This window comes from Macaca fascicularis, chromosome 16, assembly GCF_037993035.2.
Source record: "Macaca fascicularis isolate 582-1 chromosome 16, T2T-MFA8v1.1".
Taxonomy (NCBI): Eukaryota; Metazoa; Chordata; class Mammalia; order Primates; family Cercopithecidae; genus Macaca; species Macaca fascicularis.
This window is the reverse complement of record NC_088390.1, coordinates 35,487,587-35,513,864: the sequence shown is the minus strand read 5'-3', so window position 1 is coordinate 35,513,864 and position 26,278 is coordinate 35,487,587. Positions and strand designations below refer to the sequence as shown.

Below are 26,278 nucleotides of genomic sequence, written 5' to 3'. Positions count from 1 at the left end.
CCACCGCATCCGGCCTACTTTTATAATGAAAAAAATAGGAAAATGTTCTAACTTGCCCACTTTTAGGGAAACTAATATAAGACAAATAGGCACGTCCCTTGCAAATAGGCAGTCCCTTGCAAAGAAATGTAAGTTATGTTATTTCTGTATTAAAGAGATAAAGCTTTGACTTTTCATGAACGATTTTAATACCATCATTTGTTACTCTGTGTATTTTTCTTCCAGTAGCTTGTCTCATTTGTATCTGTGGAATTTTAATTCATGGAGGTAAATGAACGATGACATGGAGAGGCTAATGCCACTGAAAGAAGATTTTTATTACTTAAGACTTCCAAGTGAAGGAAGCATGCCACACCATGCAGGACCACAGGGAAAGCACCAGGTTTGGGTCAAGAGGCAGAACAGAAAGGAGCAAAGGGACAGCCTAAGCCAGAATCCTTACTGGAGTTTCCAGAAATGCAAGCCACAACAGGCTAAACAGTTGAGGATTGGCTGGTTTGAATAATTCTGGCAGACTCTGAGGCACAAGGGCTATCTCTGGTTGTCTGGTACCTGGTCCTGGGTTGACTTAGAGCAGGAGAAATATTAGCTCAGTGTGTGAGAATTAGTAAGGAGGTGGTTCATAGTATGGGTTCTGGATCACAGGGGAGATATAAACAACTCTGGCCATTAGTTTGGCCTTGTGAGTAATGGATGACAAATAGACAAACACAGAATCTAAGAAAACACAGTTAGAACATAACTCAGGTAGAATTTGCCAAATTCTTATCTATACAATAGTCATTTAAAAAAGAATTCCAGGCCGGGCGCGGTGGCTCAAGCCTGTAATCCCAGCACTTTGGGAGGCCGAGACGGGTGGATCACGAGGTCAGGAGTTCGAGACCATCCTGGCTAACACGGTGAAACCCCGTCTCTACTAAAAAATACAAAAAACTAGCCGGGCGAGGTGGCGGGCGCCTGTAGTCCCGGCTACTCGGGAGGCTGAGGCAGGAGAATGGCATAAAAACCCGGGAGGCAGAGCTTGCAGTGAGCTGAGATCCGGCCACTGCACTCCAGCCTGGGCGACACAGCGAGACTCCGTCTCAAAAAAAAAAAAAAAAAAAAAAAAGAATTCCAGAGATACCTCATATAGAACTTTGAAACTGTATATAGTGCATAATCTTCACCTTCAGTCATGCAAAGGTATATGAAAAGAGAAACAAAGTTACCTTGACTCTGGAACTCATCAGAGAAAAACAAGGGGAAATGGAGAAACATGAAAAAATATACAAGTAAGCTGTGGAAGACTTAGGACTCTGGTACCATTAAATTGCTTATTTCACTTATTCCATTACAATAGAATCATACTTTTTCATATGCAATATTATGTAGACTTTGAAACAAAACTGACTGAATACAAATTTCCCCGGTTTTACTAATTGTGAAACAGTGTGCAAGTTATTTAACCTTCCTACATCTTGGTGTCTTCATCTGTAAAAGTGGAGGAAAGGGTTACTGAGAGGGTTCACCAAGTTCATGTATGATGCCTGGCCCATAGGAAAGTTTTTGTAAGTTTTAGATCTCATTATTGTTTGAATAAGCAGATTTCACTGAATATAAGATGCTGGTTTTTCTTGATCTTACCAGAAGACGTCAGTGGTAGTATTTTATACTCTCACATCATGCGTGATACTGATTGAAAGAAACTGTAAAATATAACCTCATTTCAGAGGAGTTGAAATATTTTAAAGTACATATTTTAGAATGTATAAAATAAGTTTTGTGTGTTCATTTAATACTAATTTAATGATGTGTGACAGCCACCAACAGAAAATTGAAACTGGCAAAATAATTCAATTCAAATATTAAATAATGTAACTTCTTACTTCTGTAAATTCCATTTTGTTCAATCTTGGTTCTGTTGAGTCAGTAATATCCAATTGTTCGCAGTGTGATCCTATTTATGAAATGAAGATTATTTGCTAGTTAGTTTGGTTGTAATATATATTTGATATTTATACTATAGTGCTTTAAAAGAGCATAAAATTATGTATTAGCTAATGTCTATCCATAACTACAATAAAGTGAACTACATATAGCTGGGTAACATACCAAATACTACAAAATTTTTACTTTTCCTGGCTTAACAAGCAAACCAAATATTTTTTAAAAGTCTATATTTTTAATATCTAGATTGATATAAAGCAGAAATAAATATGCACATCAATAGTATAAAAGGCTATAAAAACATCTGTGTTGGTTTACACTAGCAGGACCTAAAACAAAACACTTCTGCAAGCTTTCTTTTTTTTTTTTTTTTTTTTTGAGACGGAGTCATGCTCTGTCTCCCAGGCTGGAGTGCAGTGGCCAGATCTCAGCTCACTGCAAGCTCCGCCTCCCAGGTTCGTGCCATTCTCCTGCCTCAGCCTCCCAAGTAGCTGGGACTACAGGCGCCCGCCACTTCGCCCGGCTAGTTTTTTGTATTTTTTAGTAGAGACGGGGTTTCACCGTGTTAGCCAGGATGGTCTCGATCTCCTGACCTCGTGATCCGCCCGTCTCGGCCTCCCAAAGTGCTGGGATTACAGGCTTGAGCCACCACGCCCGGCCGCTTTCTTTTTAAAAACTTTATTTTGTCTTTAATGTTTCTTAAATTAAATAATGCATAAAAATGTTCTAATTCAAATAATACAAAAATATAAGCAACAAAACATGAATATCTTCCTTTTTGGCTACCTCCCATCAGCACTCTCACTCCTCTCTGCCCCAGATGTAACCACTGTCAGCAGTTTATCATCCTTCCAGCAACCTTTCTATGCATTTCTGTATGTATATAAATGCATATATATGCGCACGTGTACCTTTTGTCTTTCTGTTTATAAATATGATCATTTTGATGTGCAACTTGCTTTTTCATTTACCACTCATAGTAGCTTTTTTTCAAATAGGACCTGGGGCTCAGGGAAAGTTTGCAATGTGTATATAGATTGGGAGTCATCAGCTGCAGCCATGGACTTGAATAAGAAAACCCAGAGAATGTGTATAGTGTGTATAGTGATAAGAAAGCCTAAAAGGAAACTCTGGAAAACAAAAGTTAAGGTGCAAGCAAAAGAAGAGTCAAGAAACAAAAACACTAAAAGGTGATCAAAAATAGAAGAAAGAAATCAAGAGAATGATATCACAAAAAAACAAGAGAAGAGTTTCATAAATTAGAGTGATCAAAATGAAGAATGTGACAGTTAGTTCAAATACAGATTTTTAAACCTTCATTTGATACAACAACTTATGTAATCATTATTGACCATACTAAGAGAAAAATTCATAAATTGTGTGAAAGCTTATGATGAAAGAACTATACACTGGCTTCCTCTCCTACTTCTAATAGTAATTCTTCCTGCCTATCATGGGTTGGCACAAGGGCATAGAAAAGATTTTTCAATCACTCTTGAATTTGGTAAGTGCTAATTATGAGATATCAGTTATTATGGCCATAGGAGGACTATATACATTTTCATATGAGCTTATGCATTAGAAGCTGACATTTCCATCCCAGACCTTCCCCCAAGCTCCAGATGATTATGCAAACCAGACTGGTTTCTAGCAGTAACAATTGCTATTAAGTATATATGTCTGTCTCTGACTGGAGTTTGAGCAACTTAAGGGCAGGAAACATGTCTTGTCAGTCCTCTTTGCATTCTCTAACTCATTACAGTATCTGGAACTAAGTGAGGGCTCAATGACTATTGACCAAATGAATAGTAGAGAAAATAAATACTGTAGTATAGGAGGTGAGAGAAGAAACAATCACTGTCAATTGGAATGCTCTGGAATTTCTGTAATTTTATCAGGATCCCACATTGAGTTCTCTTAACTCACTCCTTCTGTACCCTCATTTGAAAATAAATGAAGTTATTTCAATGATTTTTTGAAACAAGAGTAAAGGATGAGCTGACTGAAGAATTATGTTTTTTGGAAAATGTGAGAACAGGTAGAAGGAGAAAAGGTTGTCAGTAAGGCCCAAATCATGCTTGGAGATCAGTGATCAGGAAGATGGGAAGCATATTTTATTTTTAAAAGTGACAGCAGACTTCAGACAATGTATTGTTGTCAATGTAACAAAAGTAGTCAAATAATCAATTGGGAAAAAAATCTATTGGATATAAATTATGTACATCTCAGGACCCAAACTCTAGTTTCTATGGGACAAGTGAGGGTTTTTTTTTTGTTTTTTTTTTTTGTTTTTTTTTCCACCTAATTTCATATAGGGAAATCTTTCTGAAAACAAAAGCATCAAAATCTGTGAATCTCCATAGGGGTGGTGCTGTCCTCCCTTCCTCCCAGGCAGCATGGTGGAAATTTTTGGGTGAGTTTTTATTGCCACAATGATGAGGAATAGGAGCAGAGGCAGAACTCCTGTAATTTCTGCACAATAAAGACTTTCCCCCTCCTGCAGGACATTCAAGTAGATGAAAAACCTGCTTATAATAATTTTGAACCTAGAACCCAGTTCTATTTTACATATGAATGCAGAATATAATTTTGCTGTGGAATTTTCCAAAAATGTAACTTCTATGAAAATTTGAGGGAGAATTATATACTTTGTTTAATTCTGGAACTTTACCTAGAGTTGTTTGCGGTTTCAGAAATTGTGTAATAGGGAGTAACATAAATTGTATCTGAATTGTAATACAACACACTTGTATCAGTCTGCATTTCTGGGAATTCTATGTATATATATTCATTTTGCCCTATTCCAAAATGTCAAATACAAATAAAATGGTCAACCGTATATAATTTTACTTTTCTTATATCTAAAGGTACATTATAAGTAGGTAGAAATGTCTGATTATCATGTCTTATAGTGAAGTTATAACAAAGCATTTATATATTGAAACACAGTGCATATAATTTTCTTTCTTTTCTTTTATTTTTTTTTAGAAGGAGTCTCGCTCTGTCACCCAGACTGCAGTGCAGTGGCATGATCTCGGCTCACTGCAACCTCCACCTCCTGCGTTCAAGTGATTCTCCTGCCTCAGCCTCTCGAGTAGCTGAGATTACAGACGCCCGCCACCATACCCGGCTAATTTTTGTATTTTAGTAGAGACAGGCTTTCACTATGTTGGCCAGGCTGGTCTCAAACTCCTGACCTCAAATGATCCGCCCACCTTGGCCTCCCACAGTGATGGGATTACAGGCATGAGCCTCTATGCCTGGCCTCTGAAGAAGTCTTAAGCCTAGTATATATAGTAACAGAACTGGATGAGATTATCCAGGGAAATTTATGTAACATGGAAAGGGAACTCAAGAAACAACATTTGAGAAACAGAGAATGACTCCAGGAGGGTTATAGGTAAGGTGTAGGATATGAGTGGGTAGAGTCAAGGAAATTCAAACTAAGGAGTTTACAGAGGCAATGTTCAACTCTGGTAAATCTTAGCATGAGCCACTGCAACCAGTGCATACAATTTTCTTATGCCTTTCCTTATATTTCTCCTTTATATCACAGTATGACATCTTATCTTTCTTTTACAATTCTGTGTATGTAAGGAATATTTTCTAGGAATGTCATAGGATAATAAAAGAGTATTGCAGAGTACTGGTAATAAAATGGACACCAGACTAAAAGGGCTGAGAATCACAGATTGCGTTTCTTCTTTTATACATTCTCTATCTGGACAGCATGGAAGAGGCTAATTGCACCTGCAAGAGCTTTGAATTACATCTGTCTCATGTTGACTCTTCATCTGAATTCAGTGTCCCCCACCCAAAAAAGAAATAAAAATAAAAATATCAGAGTAATAGGCAGACTTACCTAGCTTGAAATCTGGATTTTGAAAGAATTCATGAAGAACATTCTGAATCTGCAAATCAAAAGAGGAAAAAAAGAAAGAAACCATATGCCACTCCTCAGTTACCACATATTTGTTATTTTAGACTAAAAACCATCTATAGTCTTTCTATTTTAGTATTGGGTGATCTTTCCAACCCAAGGACAGAAATAGTAGTAAGTCACATGTACTTTCTACAAGGGGGTCTTCAAAAAGTTCATGGAAAATGTGTATTATGAAAAAAATATGCATGGATTTCAATTTTTTTTTTTGCACCAAAATAAATTTGTTGAAACTTGTTATGTCTGAACAAGATCTAGCTTGAAGAACTAAAAAGGATAAGACATCAGTTCGAAAAGAGCCCCTATCAGAGCAACATGAATTCTGCTAAAATTGAAGCAAAAACATTAAATTTATGGTGAAGCTTGGCGGGAAAAATGCTGAAATCACTGGTGTTTTATGAAGTGTTTATGGGGACGATGCTCCAAAGAAATCAGCAGTTTACAAATGGATAGTTCATTTTAAGAAAGGATGAAATGATGTTGAAGATAAAGCCCATAGCGCAGACTATCCACACCAATTTGCAAGAAAAAAAAATCATCTTGCTCATGACCTTATTGAAGAGGACTAAAAGTTAACAGCAGGAGCAATAGCCAACACATAGACATCTCAATTGGCTCTGCTTACACAATTCTGACTGAAAAATTAAAGTTGAAAGAATTTCCAGTCAGTGGGTGCCAAAACCATTGCACCCACACCAGATGCAGACAAGAGCAGAGCTTCAAATGGAAATTTTAAACAAGTGGGATGAAGATCCTGAAGCATTTCTTCCAAGAATTGTAACAGGAGATGAAACATGGCTTTACCAGTATGATCCTGAAGACAAAGCACAATCAAAGCAATGGCTGGTTACCAAGAGGTGGAAGAGGTCCTGTCAAAGCAAAAGCAGACTGATCAAGAGCAAAAGTCATGGCAATAGTTTTGGGGATGCTCAAGGCATTTTGCTAATTAACTTTCTGGAAGACCAAAGAACAATAACATCTGTTTACTATGAGAGTGTTCTGAGAAAGGCTAGCTAAAGCTTTAGCAAAAAAAATGTCTGGGTAAGCTTCACCAGAGAGTCCTTCTCCACCATAACAATGCTCTTGCTCATTCTTCTCATCAAACAAGGGCAAGCTGGGCACAGTGGCACACACCTGTAGTCCCAGCTACTCAGGAGGCTAAGGTAGAAGAACTGTGAGTTTGTGCCAGCCTGGACAAAATAGCAACACCCATCTCCACTAACAAAACAAGAACAATGTTGTGAGAGTTTCAATGAGAAATCATTAGGCATCCACCTTATAGTCCTGATTTAGCTCCTTCTGATTTTTTATTTTCTAATCTTAAAAAAAAAATCATTAAAGGACACCTATTTTTCATCAGTTAATAATGAAAAAAAGACTGCATTGAAATGATTAAATTCTGAGAACCCTCAGCTCTTTAGGGATGGACTAAATGGCTGGTATCATCACTTACAAGTGCTTTAAACTTGATGGGGCCTCTTTTTATTTATTTATTTGCCATTTAAAAAGTAATGGCAAAAACCACAATTACTTCTGCACCAAGCTAATATTTGAGACAGGGTTTCACCATGTTGGCCAGGCTGGTCTCGCGCTCATGGGCACAAGCGATCCTCCTGCCTCAGCCTCCCAAAGTGCTGGGTTTACAGGCCTGAGCCATGGCGCCCAGCCCGATGGAGCTTATGTTGAGATATAAAGTTTATATTTTTTATTATCTTTTAATTCAATTTTTCCACACACTTTTTGAAGTCTCCTCTTAGAATACTGAAGGGTATATAAAGTTATTTTACACATATATTCTCAATGATTCCCAACCTTTTGTGTGATTAGGACTGGGATGCTGACAGTGACCCCATTTTGCCCCCTCCAGGGGATATTTCTAGCAACTCTCAGACACGGCACGATGGAGCTAAGGCACTTTTGGCAAGCACTTTGGCCATCCGAAGAATCCTCTATACTTTCTCGTTCTTCAATTACTAAAAATGAAATTTCCGAGTTCTTCTTGGTCCATTTTTAAAAACATTTTATATTTTAGAGAAGTTTTAAGTGCACAGCAAAATTGAGCGGAAAGTACAAAGAGCTCACACACATATACTATACACATACACAGCTATGTACTATTATTAATATCCTGCACCAGAGTGGCACATTTATTACAGTCAATAAAGCTACATTGACATGTCATTATCGCCCAAAGTCCATAGTTTATAATAGGGGTCTCTCTTGGTATGGGCTTTGACAAAGTATAATCACATATATCCACCATTATAGCATTATACAGAATTATTTCACTCCGCTAAAAATCCCTCCCTCCCCTCATTCCTGGCAACCACTGATCTTTTTACTATCTTTCTGATTGTGTCTTTTCTAGAATTTCAAATAGTTAGGATCATACGGCATGTAGCCTTTTCAGATTGGCTTCTTTTACTTAGTAATACGCATTGATGGTTTCTCCTTGCTTTTTCACGGCTTGATAGATCATTTCTTTTTAGGACTGAATAATATTCCACTGTATAGATGCACCACATTATTATCTATTCCTCCAGTAAAGGGTTTCTTAGTTGCTTTCTGGTTTTGGATATTATGAATACGGCTACTATAAACATCTGCGTGCAGGTTTCTGTGTACATATAAGTTTTCAATTTATTTGGGTAAATACTAAGGAGAGCAATTGCTGGATCATAGGTTAAGAGTGTGTTTAGTTTAGTTTATGTGTGGTAAAAAACACATAACATAAAATTTACCAACTTAACCATTCTTAAGTGTATGTATATATGTGTAAACATAGTCACAAATCTCCAGAAGTTTTTCTCTCTTTCTTTCTCTTTCTTTCTTTCTTTCTCTCTCTCTTCCTTCCTTCCTTCCTTCCTTCCTTTCCTTTCTCTGTCTCTCTCTCTCTCTTTCTCTCTTTCTTTCTTTCTCTTTCTCTCTCTTTCTTTCTCTCTCTCTCTCTCTCTCTCTCTCTCTGTCTCTTTCTTTAGACAGGGTCTCTGTTACCCAGGCTGGAGTGCAGTGGCACCATCATAGCTCACTGCAGGCTCAAACTTCAGGACTCAAGTTATCTCCTGCCTCAGCCCCCAAGTAGCTGGGACTATAGGCGTATGCCATCATGACCAGGTAATTTTTAAAATTTTTTGTAGAGACAGGGTCCCACTATATTGCCCAGGCTGGTCTTGATCTCCTGGGTTCAAGCAATCCTCCTGCCTCAGCCTCCAGAATGCTGGGATTATAGGCGTGAGCTACTGCACCCAGCCAGAAGTTTTTCATTTTGCAAACTTGAAACTCTATATCCATTAAACCAGCAGTCCCCATTGTTTTTAGCACAAGGGACTGGTTTTGTGGAAGACATTTTTTTTTTTTTTTTTTTTTTGAGACGGAGTCTCGCTCTGTCGCCCAGGCTGGAGTGCAGTGGCCGCATCTCAGCTCACTGCAAGCTCCGCCTCCCGGGTTCACGCCATTCTCCTGCCTCAGCCTCCCGAGTAGCTGGGACTACAGGCGCCCGCCACCTCACCCGGCTAGTTTTTTGTATTTTTTAGTAGAGACGGGGTTTCACCGTATTAGCCAGGCTGGTCTCGATCTCCTGACCTTGTGATCCGGAAGACATTTTTTCCACAGACCCAGGGGTTGGGGGAGGATGGTTTCGGGATGATTCAAGCGCATTACATTTATTGTGTACTTTGTTTCTATTATTATTACATTATAGATTATGAGCCATTATACGGCTCACCACAATGTAGAATCAGTGGGAGTCCTGAGCTAGTTTTCCTGCAATTAGATGGTCCCATCTGGGGGTGATGGAAAATAGTGACAGATCATCAGCCATTAGATTCTCATAAGGAGCATGAAATCCAGATCCTCGCGTGCACATTTCACAATAGGGTTCCTATTGTGCTCCTATGAGAATCTAATGCAGCCACTGATTTGACAGAAGGTGGAGCTCAAGTGGTAATGAGAGTGATGAGGAGTGACTGCAAATACAGATGAAGCTTTCCTTGCTTGCTTGACTGCCACTCGCATCCTGCTATATGGCCCACCTCCTACCAGGCCACAAGGGGTTGGGGACCCCTGAATTAAATAACTCCCCTTCCCCTCCTCCAAGTCCCTGGCAACCACCATTCTACATTCTGTTTCTATGAATGTGACTACTTTAGATACCTCGTATAAGTGGAATAATTCAGTATTTGTCTTTTAAGAGTATGTTTAAGAAACTGCCAAACTGTCTGTCAAAGAGTCTGTACCATTTTGCATTCCCATCAGCAAAGAATGAGAACTTTTGCTGCTTCACATTCTTACCAGCATTTGGAGTTGCCAGTGTTTTGGATTTCGACCATTCTAAATGGTGTGTGTGGTATCTCATTGAAGTTTTAATTTGCATTTCCCTAATGACATGTGATGTCTGGCATCTTTTCATATGCTTTCAAATAAGATTTGCCATATGTACACTTTCTTTTGTGAACCAGGCTGTTTGTTTTCTTATTGTTCAGCCTTTAAGAGTTCTTTGTATATTCTGGATAACAGTCATTTATCAGATATATATACGTGACATATATATGTGATATATATATCATATATATCACATATATAGATATATTTTGTTGTTGTTGTTGTTTTGTTTTTAAGAGACAGGGTCTCTTTCTGTTCCCCAGGCTGGAGTGCAGTGGCATGATCATGGCTCAGTGCAGCTTCGACCTCCTGGACTCAAGCAATCCTCCCACCTCAGCCACCTGAGAAGCTGGAACCACAGCCTGGATAATTTTTAAATTTTTTTTGTCAAAACCGGGTCTCCCTATGTTAGCTACGCTGGTCTCAAATTCCTGGCCTCAAGCAATCCTCCCACTTCGGCCTCCAAAAGTCCTGGGATTATAGGTGTGAGCCACCACACCCAACCAGATATGCCTTCTGCTAATATTTTCTCCCAGTCTGTGACTTGTCTTCCCTGATCTATTTTTAATCATTCACTTTAAACTGAAAATATGCTTAGCATTGTATCTAATGAAAAAGTATTTCCAAATCCGTATACACTTAAGAGAAAGCATTTAACTCTCAGAGTATGGCTGTTCTCTAGAGCTAAGAGACAGTCTTGCAGGTCTCACTGAAGTAGTCACACATAAAAACACACACACAAAAAACAAAGAAATGAAATATATTTCGGTTTACAATGATGAGTTTGGGAACCTCAGCCAGAGTCAAGATTTTAGAAATCTAGCTAGAATTTTTTTTTTTTTTTTTTAATGTAATGCTCAAGATAAATTGAAGGAATCAATCTCATGGACCAGACAGGTCAAGACTTACCTCAGCAATACTGAAAATTTCAAGGGAGGCTTCTAGTATGCTACTCAGTATTCTAGCAATTGCCCTCTTACCACTTACCCGACCTACCTTTCACATATACCCCCAATTTTCTTACCACTGTCTTAGGAATCATTCCTTTAGGGTCTAGAATCCATTCATCAAATTGCTCCTGCAGAGCCTGTTTCCGTGTGTTGGCCACCTTGACTTTGATTTTGTCTATGTGTTCTCTTTGTTTTCTATTCTGTTTAACATTCTCCTTCATCTTGGATACTCTGCAGGACGTAGATATAGAAAACATGTTGAGTTAATACCCTTGGATTTGATCCAGATTGGAACACAGGAATTCAGACTCTCTTTGAAAATGTTTGCCTGTCTTTTCTCCATAAAATCTATGATTCAGACCTGTAGTGAACTCTTCTTCCACAAGCACTTATTGAATTTGGCATTAATCATAGAGTACTTTCTACTATTTGACTTTTTATAGAGGTAGGCCTTATTTTACCCAACTAAATACTAGACTTAAGAAGTATTGGTAGGAATGTAAATTAGTACGACCATTGTGGAAAATGGTAGGGAGGTTACTTAAAAAACTGAAAACAAAATTACTACATGATCCAGCAATCTTATGTCTGCATATTTACCAAAAAGATTTGAAATCAGTTTGTCAAAGAGATGGCTGCACTTCCATGTTCACTGTGGCACTCTTCACAATAGCCAAGTGATAGAACCAACCTAAGTGTCCTCCAACAGACAAATGGATAGAGGAAATGTGGTTTACAAATACAATGGAGGGGCCAGGCGCGGTGGCTCACGCCTGTAATCCCAGCACTTTGGGAGGCTGAGGTGGGCGGATCACGAGGTCAGGAGATCGAGACCATCCTGGCTAACATGGTGAAACCCCATCTCTACTAAAAATACAAAAATTAGCTAGGCGTGGTGGCACACGCCTGTAGCCAGCTACTCGGGAGTCCCAGCTACTCGGGAGGCTGAGGCAGGAGAATGGCATGAACCCAGGAGGCAGAGCTTGTAGTGAGCCGAGACTGCACCAGCCTGGGTGACAGAACAAGACTCTGTCTCAAAATAAATAAATAAATAAATAAACAATAAAATAAATAAAAATAATATTAATAAAAATAAATAAATAACTACAATGAAATACTATACAGCCTTAAAAAAGGAGGAAATTCTGTCATTTCTGACAGCATGAATGGAATTGGAGAACATTATGCTAAGTGAAAAAAGACAGGCACAGAAAGACAAATACCACAAGTTCTCACTTATTTGTGCAATATAAAACAAACAAGCGCATAGAAGCAGAGAGTAGAATGGTGGTTACAGAGGCTGGGAATGGGGGAAATGGAGAGATGATTGTCAAAGGGTATAAAATCTCATTTACACAAGATGAATAAGTTTTATTGTACATTTCAAAATTGCTGAGAGTAAATTTCAAATGTTCTCACCACAAAAAAAGGATATGTATTTGAGGTGATAGATATGCTAATTTGTTTGATTTCATTGTTTCACATTGTATGCACAAATTATAACACCACTTTGACCTTGTAAATGTATATAATTATAAGATATTGATTTACAACTTAAAAAACAGGAAGTAAAAACAGCTCTAGAAGCTGCTATATATACTGAAAAGACAAGGTTGGATGCAGTAAGGCCTTACGGTAGTGAACTTCTCTCTTTCCTGGACACAGAAATCATCTGAAGGGATTGATTTCAGGTGTTAGGAACAGGTCCCCAAATCTGGCCATAAACTGGCCCCAAAACTGGCCATAAGCAAAATCTCTGCAGCACTGTGACATGTTCATGATGGCCATGACACCCACGCTGAAGGTTGTGGGTTTACCAGAATGAGGGCAAGGAAACCTGGCCCACCCAGTGCAGAAAACCACTTAAGGCATTCCTAAGCCACAAACAATAGCATGAGTGATCTGTGCCTTAAGGACATGTTCCTGCTGCAGATAACTAGCCAGAGCCCATCCCTTTGTTTCCCATTTTAGTTAATCTATAATCTATAGAAGCAATGTTTATCACTGACTTGCTGTCAATAAATAAGTGGGTAAAACTCTGTTCCAGGCTCTCAGCTCTGAAGACTGTCAGCCCCCTGATTTCCCACTCCACACTCTATATTTCTGTATGTGTGTGTCTTTAATTCCTCTAGCGCCGCTGGGTTAGGGTCTCCATGACTGTGCTGGTCTTGGTAAATGGCGCGCATACATGGGGCTGGAACCCGGGTTGAAGGGTTGCTGGAGCGACAGTTGAAGAATGTGGAACTAAGCTGGAGGACACCTGAGTACTCTTAAGCAATCCCCATGGTGAATAAGAAGGGGAGCTCGGAAGCATCAGGGTAACAATGGGACAAGTGTGGGCCCTGGTTCATTCCACCTTGGAACCTTTTCACACTGATGATGAGGAGGAAGGAAAGTATAAAGAAGTAACAGGGCCGGGCGCAGTGGCTCACTCCTGTAATCCCAGCACTTTGGGAGGCCGAGGCGGGCGGATCACAAGGTCAGGAGATTGAGACCATCCTGGCTAACACAGTGAAACCCCGCCTCTACTAAAAATACAAAAAATTAGCCGGGCGAGGTGGCGGGCGCCTGTAGCCCCAGCCACTTGGGACACTGAGGCAGGAGAATGGCATGAACCTGGGAGGCGGAGCTTGCAGTGAGCCGAGATCGCACCACTGCACTCCAGCCTGGGAGACAGAGAATCCATCTCAAAAAAAAAAAAAAAAAAAAAAAGAAGTAACAGAAGAGGTGACAGAGCAGTTTTGTTGGCCAGCTAAAGCTAAAGCAGCAAAGGAGGGAGAGGTTTGTTCCTATCTTTCCGCATCCCCTCATTATTGTGAAGAAAAAGAGTGGCCTGACCCTCCAGATGTTTCTTTTCTGGAGGACACTGGGCAAAAAGTAGTTGCCCCACTGACTGTTCGAGCAGTGGCTTGAGCGACCACTCTCAGTTCTATTCAGGCAGGAATTCAGCAAGCTAGAAGAGAGGGTGATTTAGAGGCCTGGCAGTTCCCTGTTAGGATACACCCCCGAGATCATCAGGGAGATATAGCTACATTTGAGCCTTTTCCTTTTTAATAACTCAAAGAATTTAAACTAGCTATTAATCAATATGGACCAGGTTCTCCTTTTGTAATGGGACTGTTAAAGAAGGTTGCTGTCTCCAGTCAGATGTTGCCAGTGGGGACAATAGGATTACTTCTAGGCAGGTCTAGATTAAAATTTAAAAGGAGTGCAAGTACATACAGGAGTCATTGATTCAGATTACCATGGGGAAATTCAAATTGTTATATCTACTTCTGTTCCCTGGAAAGCAGAGCCAGGAGAGCGTATAGCACAGCTCCTGATTGTGCCATATGTGGAAATGGGGAAAAATGAAATTAAATGAACAGGAGGATTTGGAAGCACAAATAAACAAGGCAAAGCGGCTTACTGGGTGAATCAAATTACTGATAAACGTCCTATAACTATCCAGGGAAAGAAATTTAAAGGTTTGGTAGATACGGGAGTGAACAATTCAATCATTTCTCTACAGCACTGGCTGTCCACATGGTCAATTCAACCCACTCAATTTAACATAGTTGGAGTTGGTAAAGCCCCTGAAATGTATCAAAGTAGTTATATTTTGCCTTGTGAAGGGCCCAATGGACAACCTGGGACTATTCAATCAATTATAACTTCTGTACCTATAAATTTATGGGGAAGAGATTTATTACAACAATGGGGAGCACAAGTTCTAATTCCAGAGCAATTATATAGCCCACAAAGTCAACATATAGTGTATGAAATGGGGTATGTCCCTGGTGTAGAACTAGGAAAAAATTTGCAAGGTTTCAAGGAACTGCTTCAAGCGGAAAGACAAAGTTCCCACCAAGGTTTAGGATATCATTTTTTATGGTGGCCATTGTTAAGCCTCCAGAATCTATACCTTTAAAATGATTAACAGATAAGCCAATTTGGATAGAACAATGGCCACTAAGTAAAGAGAAACTGGAGGCTTTGGAGGACTTAGTTACTGAACAATTAGAAAAAGGACACATAGCTCCAACATTTTCCCCTTGGAATTCTCCAGTTTTCATAATTAAGAAAAAATCAGGTAAATAGAGAATGTTGATTGACTTAAGAGCCATTAATTCAGTTATACAACCTATGGGGACATTGCAGCCAGGACTGCCTTCTTCTGCTATGATTCCAAAACATAGGCCTTTAATAGTCATAGATTTAAAAGACTATTTCTTTACTATCCCCTTAGCTGAGCCAGACTGTGAACAGTTTGCATTTACAATTCCTGTGGTAAACAACCTGCAGCCTGCTAAACGTTTTCATTGGAAAGTGTTACCATGAGGCATGTTGAACAGTCCAACAATTTGCCAAACGTATGTAGGGCAAGCAATTGAACCTACTCATAAAAAATTTTCACAGTGTTACATTATTCATTATATGGATGATATATTTTGTGCTGCCCCTACTCAAGAAATATTACTCCAATGTTATGATCACTTGGAAAACTTGATTTCTTGTGCCAGTTTAATTATAGCTCCTGACAAAATTCAGACTTACTCCTACTTGGGGACCTTAGTAAATGACACTACAATAGTGTCACAGAAAGTAACCACATGTAGGGATCAATTGAAAACATTAAATGACTTTCAAAAATTACTAGGGGACATTAATTGGATACGACCTGCTCTAGGCATTCCTACTTATGCTATAAGTAATCTATTTTCTATCCTTAGAGGAGATCCTAGTCTCACTAGCCCTCGGCAATTAACAAAGAAGGCTAAGGCAGAGTTACAGCTGATTGAAAAGCAAGTCCATAAGGCGCAAATAAATGGAATAGATTCAGAGAAGACTCTAGATTTGCTAATTTTTTCGACTCAGCATTCGCCTGCTGGTGTTATTGTTCAAGAGCAAGATCTTATAGAGTGGCTTTTTCTTCCACATACTGATTCACAGACTCTAACTCCTTATTTGGATCAAATTGCCACTATGATAGGAAATGGGAGAACTCGGATTGTTAAATTACACGGATATGATCCTGGGAAAGTTATTGTCCCTCTCATGAAGGCACAAATACAGCAAATACAGTAAGCTTTTATAAATAGTGTCTTACTTGTCAAATCCATTTAGCTGAATTTGTGAGTATTCTCGATAACCATTTTCCTAACACAAATTGTTTCAATTTTTGAAATTAACTAATTGGATTCTCCTAAGATAACTAAATTTAAACCAACTGAAGATGCTGAGAATGTTTTTACAGATGGGTCTAGTAATGGTAAAGCTTCTTATTCTGGGTCGAAAGGTAAAGTTTTCCAGACTCCCTATACTTCAGCTCAAAAAGTGAAGCTTGTAGCTGTAATTGAGGTATTGACTGCTTTTAATATGCCTGAAGGGGTGGCCTGCCCCTCCACACCTGTGGGTGTTTCTCGTTAGGTGGAACGAGAGACTTGAGAAAAGAAATAAGACACAGAGACAAAGTATAGAGAAAGAAAAGCGGGGGCCCAGGGGACCGGCGCTCAGCTTACAGAGGACCCACACCGGCACCGGCCTCTGAGTTCCCTTAGTATTTATAGATAATTATCTTTACCATCTTAAAGATAAGGGAGTGGCAGGACAATAGGATCGTTTTTAGGGAGGAAATTAGCAGTAAGACATAAGAACAAGGATCTCTGTGACATGAATAAGTTTAAAGGAAAATCCTGTGCCTTGAGATAAACCTTTTAGCAACATTGTTTCATCCTATCACATGGGAATAAACCTTGGACAATACCTAGCTTTTCTAGGAACAAAGTCACACCCTGCACGCCCAAAATCCATTAAACCTTGAGTTACCACAGCACATGTCTCTTGCAAGGACAAGGTTGGGGGTAGGGTCATAGATTAACAGCATCTCAAATACAGAACAAAATGGAGTCTCTTATGTCTACTTCTTTCTATATAGACACAGTAACAGGCTGATCTCTTTCTTTTCCCCACATATGCCTATTAATGTGATTTCTGATTCTTCATACATGGTTCATTCCACACAATAATTGAAAATGCTCAGTTACAATTTCATACAGATTAACAACTGATGACTTTATCTACCCAATTGCAAGCAGCAGTTAGGAGTACAATGCACCCTTTTTACATCACTCACATTAGGACTCATACACCTCTTCCAGGACCTTTAACTGCAGGGAATCAAATGGCTGATCAACTAGTTGTTACTGCAATATCTAATGCTAGACACTTTCACAATTTAACCCATGTTAATGCCTTTGTTATCAAACACAGATACTGCATTACCTGGAAAGAAGCTAAAGTTATTATCCAGCGATGCCCAACTTGCCAAATGGTGCATTCCTCATCTTTTACAGGAGGAGTTAATCCTCGAGGATTGGAACCTAATTCTCTTGGTAAATGGATGTCACACATGTTCCCTCGTTTGGGAGACTAGCTTATGTACATGTATGTGTGGACACCTTTTCTAACTTCTCTGGGCTACATGCCAATCAGGAGAGTCTTCTGCCTATGTTAAACATCACCTTTTGCAGTGTTTTGCGGTACAGGCATTCCAGCTTCTATTAAAACAGACAATGCCCCAGTATATACTAGTCAAGCTCTAGCTACATTTTTCTCTATATGGAATATTGAGAAATATTCCATATATTTGGAATATTAATATATTTGGAATAATATTAATTAAATATATGGAATATTAAATATGGTATCCCATATAATTCTCAAGGACAAGCCATAGTGGAAAGAATGAATCTCTCTCTGAAACAGCAATTGCAAAGCAGAGGGGGAGAAATAGGGACTATGGGACACCACAGATGCAATTGAATCTAGCATTATTGACTTTAAATTTTTTTAGTCTGCCTAAAGGCCAGATGCTATCAGCAACTGAACAGCATCTACAGAAACCAGCTGCAAAGACAGAAGCAGAACAACTGGTTTGGTGGAAGGATCTGATAACAAAAAGTTGGGAAATAGGTAAAATAATAACTTGGGGTAGAGGTTATGCTTGTGTTTCTCCAGGACTGAATCAATAGCCAATTTGGGTGCCATTGAGACATCTAAAGCCTTACTATGAGCCAGATGCCCAGAAAGAGGTTTTGGGAAGATCCCAAAGACTCACCAGTTGCAGACATGTCAAGACTCACACTGAGGAGGACCCTAACTGTCAAAAGCAACACCCATCGAACACAACCACCTACCTGGGGACAGATCAAGAAGCTGTCACACATGGCAGAAGAAAACCTGAGGAAAGCAGGATAACCAGTCATGATGAGTAATTTAATGATAGCTATGATAGTGGTGATCACCATTGCCATGAGTATTCCTTCAACAAGGGCTGATGCAGAGAACAATTATACTTATTGGGCATATTTATCAATCTTGGCTGGCAATAATGCCTAGACGTAATCACTCTATGGCACAGTTACACATGCTTTCTGGTCTCAGTATTTACCATAATGAATCTGCTCTTATAATTGAGGCATGCAACCCTCAAAAACCTATTTGTAAACAGAATTGGACCTGGCCAGAGATAATGAATGTACTTGTTTGGGAAGATTGCATTGCAGAACAGGCAGAGGTACTGTGCAACGATTTGTATGGAATCATTATTGATTGGTCCCATAAGGGGATGTTTAGCTTGAATTGCACCTCTCAGTTTGCGTGCCATGGCCACACTATGTTCAGCTGGTCTAAACAATATGGTCAGATGGTAGAAATGGTAAGAAGTATGGCAAGAGTTCCTATTATCTGGAAACATGGCCGTATAGTGGCACCTCAACCTCAAATGATATGGCCCATTGTAGGAGCTAAACATAAGGACTTGTGGAAACTATTAATGGCTCTTAATAAGATCAAAATTTGGGAAAGAATAAAAAACATCTAGAAGGACACTCTACAAACTTGTCTTTGGATATTGCAAAATTAAAAGAACAAATATTTAAAGTATCCCAGGCATATCTGATCTTAATGCCAGGAACTGGAGTGCGTGAAGGAGCTACAGATGGATTAGCAGCTATTAACCCATTAAAATGGATAAAACCACTTGGAAGCTCTGTGATTTCAATGATGATTGTGCTTTTAATCTGTGTTGTTTGTCTTTGTATAGTCTGCAGATGCAGATCCCGACTCCTACAAGAAGTAAGTAGCTCACTGTGATAAAGCTGCCTTTGCTTTTATCATCTTACAAAAACAAGAATGGGGAATATGTTGGGAACAGGACCTCCAAACTGGCCATAAACAAAATCTCTGCAGCATTGTGACATGTTCCTGATGGCCATGATGCCCACGTTGAAGGTTGTGGGTTTACCAGAATAAGGGCAAGGAATACCTGGCCCACCCAGGGCAGAAAACCACCTAAGGCATACCTAAGCCACAAACAATAGCATAAGTGATCGGTGCCTTAAGGACATGTTCCTGCTGCAGATAACTAGCCAGAGCCCATCCCTTTGTTTCCCACTTTAGTTAACCTATAATCTATAGAAACAATGCTTATCATTGGCTTGCTGTCAATAAATATGTGGGTAAAACTCTATTCAAGGCTCTCAGCTCTGAAGACTGTCAGCCCCCTGATTTCCCACTCCACACTCTATATTTCTGTGTGTGTGTCTTTAATTCCTCTGGTGCCACTGGGTTAGGGTCTCCACAACCGAGCTGGTCTCAGCATTCATGTCTAGGGTGGAAGCCTAGAAGATGCATTTATAACAAGCATCTCAGGTCATTCTGATGCCTTGGATCAAACTTCTGAGAAATCTGTCTAGGAGTATATCTCGGCTAATTGCCTTTATCTAGCCAAAGCCACATGCTTTGCCAGCCACTGCTGAAGTCCTGAGCATAAGAGTTACCCTTGCAGCCAGAACTGCATCACCCAGGTTGAGAATGGGGGAAAACTGTGCTTTTAATTGTACCTATGTGCATCACTCCTATTAGCACTCCAAAAACCCCAAACTGGTTTTGATTGAAATCAAATAGAATGGCTCAGAATAATAAAAATAGTTGCTGGTTTCAAGTACAATTTTTTCCCAACAATGTTGGAGGCAAGTCTTCATCTTTCAGAGAAGAAAGACTAAGACAATCTTACATATTTTAAAATGCAAAAAGATTTTCAGTGGGAACTGGTAAATTGGATACATCTGATAACCCAAAGAAACTACTAAATCTAAGTCATTACCTTATGCCTACATAAAGCCTTCAAAATTCTCTAGAAAAACAAGTGTTCAAAAATGAAATTTGAAGTTTGAAAATAAAAGCAGACAGGCAGTTTAATAGTACAGAAGGAGCTGGTTGTGAACTGCTGGAAGATTAGTATTTTGTTTTTATTTATTTATTTATTGTTTTGAGGCAGAGTTTCGCTCTTGTTGCCCAGGCTGGAGTGCAGTGGCACAATCTTGACTCACTGCAACCTCTGCCTTCTGGTTTCAAGCAATTCTCCTGCCTCAGCCTCCCAAGTAGCTGGGATTATAGGTGCCCACCACCACATCTGGCTAATTTTTTATATTTTTAGTAGAGACAGAGTTTCACTATATTGGCCAGGCTGGTCTCGAACTCCTGACCTCGTGATCTGCCCACCTCGGCCTCCCAAAGTGCTGGGATTACAGGTGTGAGCCACCGCACCTAGGCTTAACAAGTATTTTAAAGGAGTGCTAAGTTTCTCTGATGCAATTACTAACCAACCAAATCTCTACCGCTCAGCTCTCAGAATTCCCAGTCCCTTCTTCTGCTTGTCTCCCCTTCTGCTATTTATCTGTTTCATCCTCTGCTCCTTTTTTCTTTCCCCCTCATCTCTAGCTAGGATTCTTCTCAATTTCTGTCTTCATTCCTCTGTGGCTCTGTCTTCTATATCTGTGTTTTTCACCCAGCTCTTTAAAATTATTCATTCATGCACTCACTCACTAAGCCACTCACTCATTCATTACATAAATATTTATTGGGCACCTACTATGGATTCTGCCATTATAAAGCTTAGGGTCCAATGGCAGAACAGATAAGTAAACGATATTTTAGGGTAAGTACTGAGTGTCTCCAGATTCTCATGTGACACAAAAATGAATTCACAAAATTGGTTTTCTGTCATTTTCCCATGTGCTTGAAATATTTTTCTCCCTCTCTTTGCCTGACTAGATCCTCCACATGCTTTAGGTCTCACCTCAGACATCATTTCCTCCCATTTATTGATGTCCATAACTAGACATAAAATATAGTTTTGTGCTTCTGGGCCCCTGTACATGAGACTCAAAATATAATCCCAATGGATTTTAAATTGATTGTGTCACCCATTCAGGGAATTAATAAAATTTGTCTTCTGTAGCCTGCATTATCTCACGAAGATGTTTACATTAATCCAGAGAATTCTTTTTTTTTTTGAGACGGATTCTCGCTCTGTCACCCAGGCTGGAGTGCAGTGGCGCGATCTCGGCTCACTGCAAGCTCCGCCTCCCGGGTTCATGCCATTCTCCTGCCTCAGCCTCCTGAGTAGCTGGGACTACAGGCGCCCGCCACCGCGCCCGGCTAATTTTTTGTATTTTTAGTAGAGACGGGGTTTCACCGTGGTCTCGATCTCCTGACCTTGTGATCCGCCCGCCTCGGCCTCCCAAAGTGCTGGGATTACAGGCGTGAGCCACCGCGCCCGGCCTTAATCCAGAGAATTCTAAAGGATCCAAAACTCTTAATTTGGGCAGTACAGGGCAGACATAACCTATAAGCAGATTCATTCTAAGTATAAGCAGACTGGAAGGGAAGAAAATCTGCATTACGTAAAATTGCAAAAATAGTCATAAATTCTTCCCATTCCTGTATGCAAGTCTCTATGAATGCAACATAATTTTGCAGCTCCTCCCATGAAGAAGTGGAGTCTCTTCCTCTACTCCTTGTGTCTGCCTCTGGCCATGTGACATGCTTTGGCCAATGGGCCATTAGAAAACAGAATGTAAGCAGAAAGTTGAAAAGTACTTGAACACTGGGGCTTGCCCTCTTTTATTGAACTTGGGAGTCCTTCCACTACAATACCATCAAAGAAATGAGCAAGGGCTCGCCTGCTGGATGATGATCCAGTTACTTCCATTGCTTTTGCAAAGAGTCTGCCAACCACTACAAAAGTAATTGAGGTCATCACTTTTGGTTGTTATTCTGAAAGTAAAGGGATATCATTGAAAGATTTCATCTTACTGCATTGCATGAGTGAGTCCAATTGATACCATGTGGAACAGAGATGAGCCATGAGCCCAGCTCAAAGTTACCAATCTACAAAATCATGAGCAAATAAATGCTATTGCTTTAAGCCATGAAGTTTTGGAGTATTTTGTTATGCAGCAAAAGTTAACTAATAAAACAGTTTTCCCACATGAATGAGTGTTTCGAGATCTTTTAAAGAAAAGCATAATATCAACCTGATTAAAGAGTAGAAGCAAAAATGCTTCCCCACCTAGTTATGACAATCCAAATTCTAACCATCAATTCAAGCTGTATAAGGAAAATCTTCTATTTACAGAAATATTTGCCTAGATTATATCAAAAGTGAAAGTTGTATTACATCAAAATTGGTTCTAATCAGCTTAAGTGGATAACTGAACATGAACTTTGAGTGACCTCAGTATACCAGATCATTGCTACACCTAACTGAAGACTCTTTCTTGACCACTAAAAACTGGGACTTGTTTTAATCAATCATGTACAGACCTATGGACTCACTCTGTCCTATACAATCTGATAAGTTTTTAGTTCTTATAAGTATAGCTATTATAAAACAATTAAAAGCCCCTGAATTTTCCCCTTCCACAAACCATTCAGTGAAGTCTTCACTGGTATATATTCCTTTGCCTGGCAAGTTAATAAACTCAGTGTTTGTTTGTTTGTTTGAAGGTGTTTTTAACCTCTGGTGGTCTTAGTTTCACAAAGCTAAACTGAATTTCTTTCTTTTTTTTTTTTTTTGAGACGGAGTCTCGCTCTGGAGTGCAGTGGCGCTCGGCTCACTGCAACCTCCACCTCCCAGGCTCAAGCGATTCTTCTGCCTCGGCCTAATTGTTAAAGACTTTTTTTAACAATTTTTAAATTGTCCTCCCAACATGCTGGAATTACAGGTGTGAGTCACTGCACCTGGCAAGGATATATTCTAAGGATGAAAAAGCTGCAAATAAATGTAAGGCCTTGTTTAATATTTTTATTAGTAGTAAGCTTGTTGGTATTATTATTTTGAAGCTTTTTTTTTTTTTTTAGACAGAGTTTCACTCTGTCACCCAGGCTAGAGTGCAGTGGTACAATCTCTGCTCACTGCAACCTCTGCCTTCCGGGTTCAAGCAATTCTCCTGCCTCAGCCTCCTGAGTAGCTGGGATTACAGGCACACGCCACCACACCCAGTTAATTTTTGTATTTTTAGTAAGATGGGGTTTCACCATGTTGGCCAGGGTGGTCTCGAACTCCTGACCTCAGGTGGTCCACCCATCTTGGCCTCCCAAAGTGCTGGGATTACAGGCTTGAGCCATCACGCTGGGCTATTTTGAAGTTTTTACGTAAACTGCAGGATAAAACAAATCAGTAATTATGTCAATATCATTAGGAACCAAGATTTTTTGTGTAAGATAGAAGGAAATACAGGCTGGGCGTAATGGCTCACACTTGTAATCCCAGCACTTTGGGAGGCAGAGGTGGGTGGATCACGAGGTCAGGAGTTCAAGACCAGCCTGGCCAAGATGGTGAAACACTGTCTCTATGAAAAATACAAAAATTAGCCGGGTTTAGTGGCGGGCACCTGTAATCCCAGCTACTCAGGAGGCTGAGGCAGAGAATTGCTTGAACCCAGGAGGCAGAAGTTGCAGTGAGCCAAGATCACGCCACTGCACTCCAGCCTGGATGACAGGTGACAGAGCGAGACTCTGTCTCAAAAAAAAAAGGAAAAAGGAAATGCAAATATCAAAGAAATTAGATAAAGACCCTGAAACATTATATTTAATATGCAACTGTCAATATTAACTCATTTTTAAAATTATATATTTCTTTTCTCAGCACAGCGAATTTTAATGTTTCCCTTTTCCAGGAGGAGAGGTTGCCCTACCCACGTTTGAAGACACCCCAAAGATTGTCTGGCAGTTTGGTGCAGAAAGGATTTGGCCCAATCTTGTGCTGGCTAGGATACAGAAAAGCACGTAAAGTTTGTGGCTCAAAGTCCACCAGGCTGGAGTAGGGCAGAATGTGCACAGGGAAGTGGTCTGGGAGAGACTTGTAGGAGTGTGGGCTTGGGTTCCTGTGACAGAGGTAGTTAGTTGGTCCTGGTGGACCAAGGCTGGGGTGGTCAAGGGGAGCCTGAGCCCTCTGGCTGGGAGGACGCTCCTGCAGTGGCCCCTGTCTAGGGGAGCTAGTTCACCAGCTCACTGCTTTCAAACCACAGCTGGATCTCTTTCTGACCCCTTACCCTGAATAGCTGGTGTGAATGATATTCCTGCTGATGTGGACGTCGATGAAGTCTCCGCATATGGTCACAGAGTCAGCCTCAGCCCTGTCAGTGTATCCTATCATGGCCCTCGAGGCATGGATCACATTGTACCCTTCCCAGACCATGGCCATCAACAGGCCTGAAGCTCACATAGCTAAGGAGGGCTGGGTAGAAGAGCTTCCTTCGCAGGCCCCAGTAGTGGTCAGCAAGGACGCTTTCCAGTGGGCCGCAGGATCTTCATCCCTACCAGCTTGAATCCCTGCCTCCAAAGCACTGGATCACATCCCTAACAGACTGCCACAAGACCCCATCTGGCTTCAGTGATACCAGGGTCCACTCCTGGATCAAGAAGTGGGCAAGGGATATGAACAGACATTTCTCAAAAGAAGACATGCGTACAGCCAACAGACACATGAAAAAATGCTCGTCATCACTGGCCATCAGAGAAATGCAAATCAAAACCACAATGAGATACCATCTCACACCAGTTAGAATGGCAATCATTAAAAAGTCAGGAAACAACAGGTGCTGGAGAGCATGTGGAGAAATAGGAACACTTTTACACTGTTGGTGGGATTGTAAACTGGTTCAACCACTACGGAAAACAGTATGGCGATTCCTCAAGGATCTAGAAGTAGAAGTACCATATGACCCAGTCATCCCATTACTGGGTATATGCCCAAAAGATTATAAATCATGCTGCTATAATGACACATGCACACGTATGTTCATTGCAGCACTATTCACAATAGTAAAGACTTGGAATCAACCCAAATGTCCATCAGTCATAGACTGGATTAAGAAAATGTGGCACATATACACCATGGAATACCATGCAGCCATAAAAAAGGATGAGTTTGTGTCCTTTGTAGGGACATGGATGCAGCTGGAAACCATCATTCTCAGCAAACTATCGCAAGAACAGAAAACCAAACACCACATGTTCTCACTCATAGGTGGGAACTGAACAATGAGATCACTTGGACTCAGGAAGGGGAACATCACACACCGGGGCCTATTATGGGGAGGGGGGAGGGGGGAGGGATGGCATTGGGAGTTATACCTGATGTAAATGACAAGTTGATGGGTGCCGATGAGTTGATGGGTGCAGCACACCAACATGGCACAAGTATACATATGTAACAAACCTGCACATTATGCACATGTACCCTAGAACTTAAAGTATAATAATAATAAAAATAAAATAAAAATAAATAAAGAAATAAATAAATAAAGAAGGGTCCTCCTGAGCCGGGCGCCAAGAGCAGACACGGGCAAGAGCCCGCGGGGTCGTACAGCAGGCCCGGCAGTGGTGGCATGCCCGAAGAGGCTGCAGGTGACGTCTGACCACAAGCCATTGATTCTAAAAATTATATGTTTTAGTCCTGAAGGGCCTAGAAACAATGACTATACAATATTTATGAGCATTCCTAGCTCACAAGTGAGTGATCCCCATTAAAAGGAGCCAAGAATCCATTTAAAAAATGCATGAAGTTTTCAAAGACTAAAGGGGTAATGTCAGAACACAGAAGCCAAAGTTGGTGCAATTTGAGCATCTAACAGAAAAAAATGACTATAACTGATTAAAATATATTGAATATATATTAAAATCCATGCATCCATGATGATACTGAAAAAGGAACCCTTTCCCAAAAGGAGAAAACATTTTTCATTTGCTG

The 26,278-nt window shown here is 40.1% G+C and overlaps 1 protein-coding gene across 4 annotated transcripts in view; it reads right to left on the bottom strand.

Moving 5' to 3' along the window:
- EFCAB5 (EF-hand calcium binding domain 5) overlaps positions 1–26,278 on the bottom strand; it is a 184,526-nt gene that overhangs the window by 109,204 nt on the left and 49,044 nt on the right. For all 4 annotated transcript variants that reach the window (XM_015438107.4, XM_074018922.1, XM_074018923.1 and 1 more), the window contains 3 exons: positions 11,271–11,427; positions 5,789–5,837; positions 1,866–1,936 (listed from right to left, as the gene is read on the bottom strand). In XM_015438107.4, the coding sequence (XP_015293593.2) occupies positions 1,866–1,936; positions 5,789–5,837; positions 11,271–11,427 (277 nt within the window). The remainder of the gene's footprint in view (positions 1–1,865; positions 1,937–5,788; positions 5,838–11,270; positions 11,428–26,278) is intronic.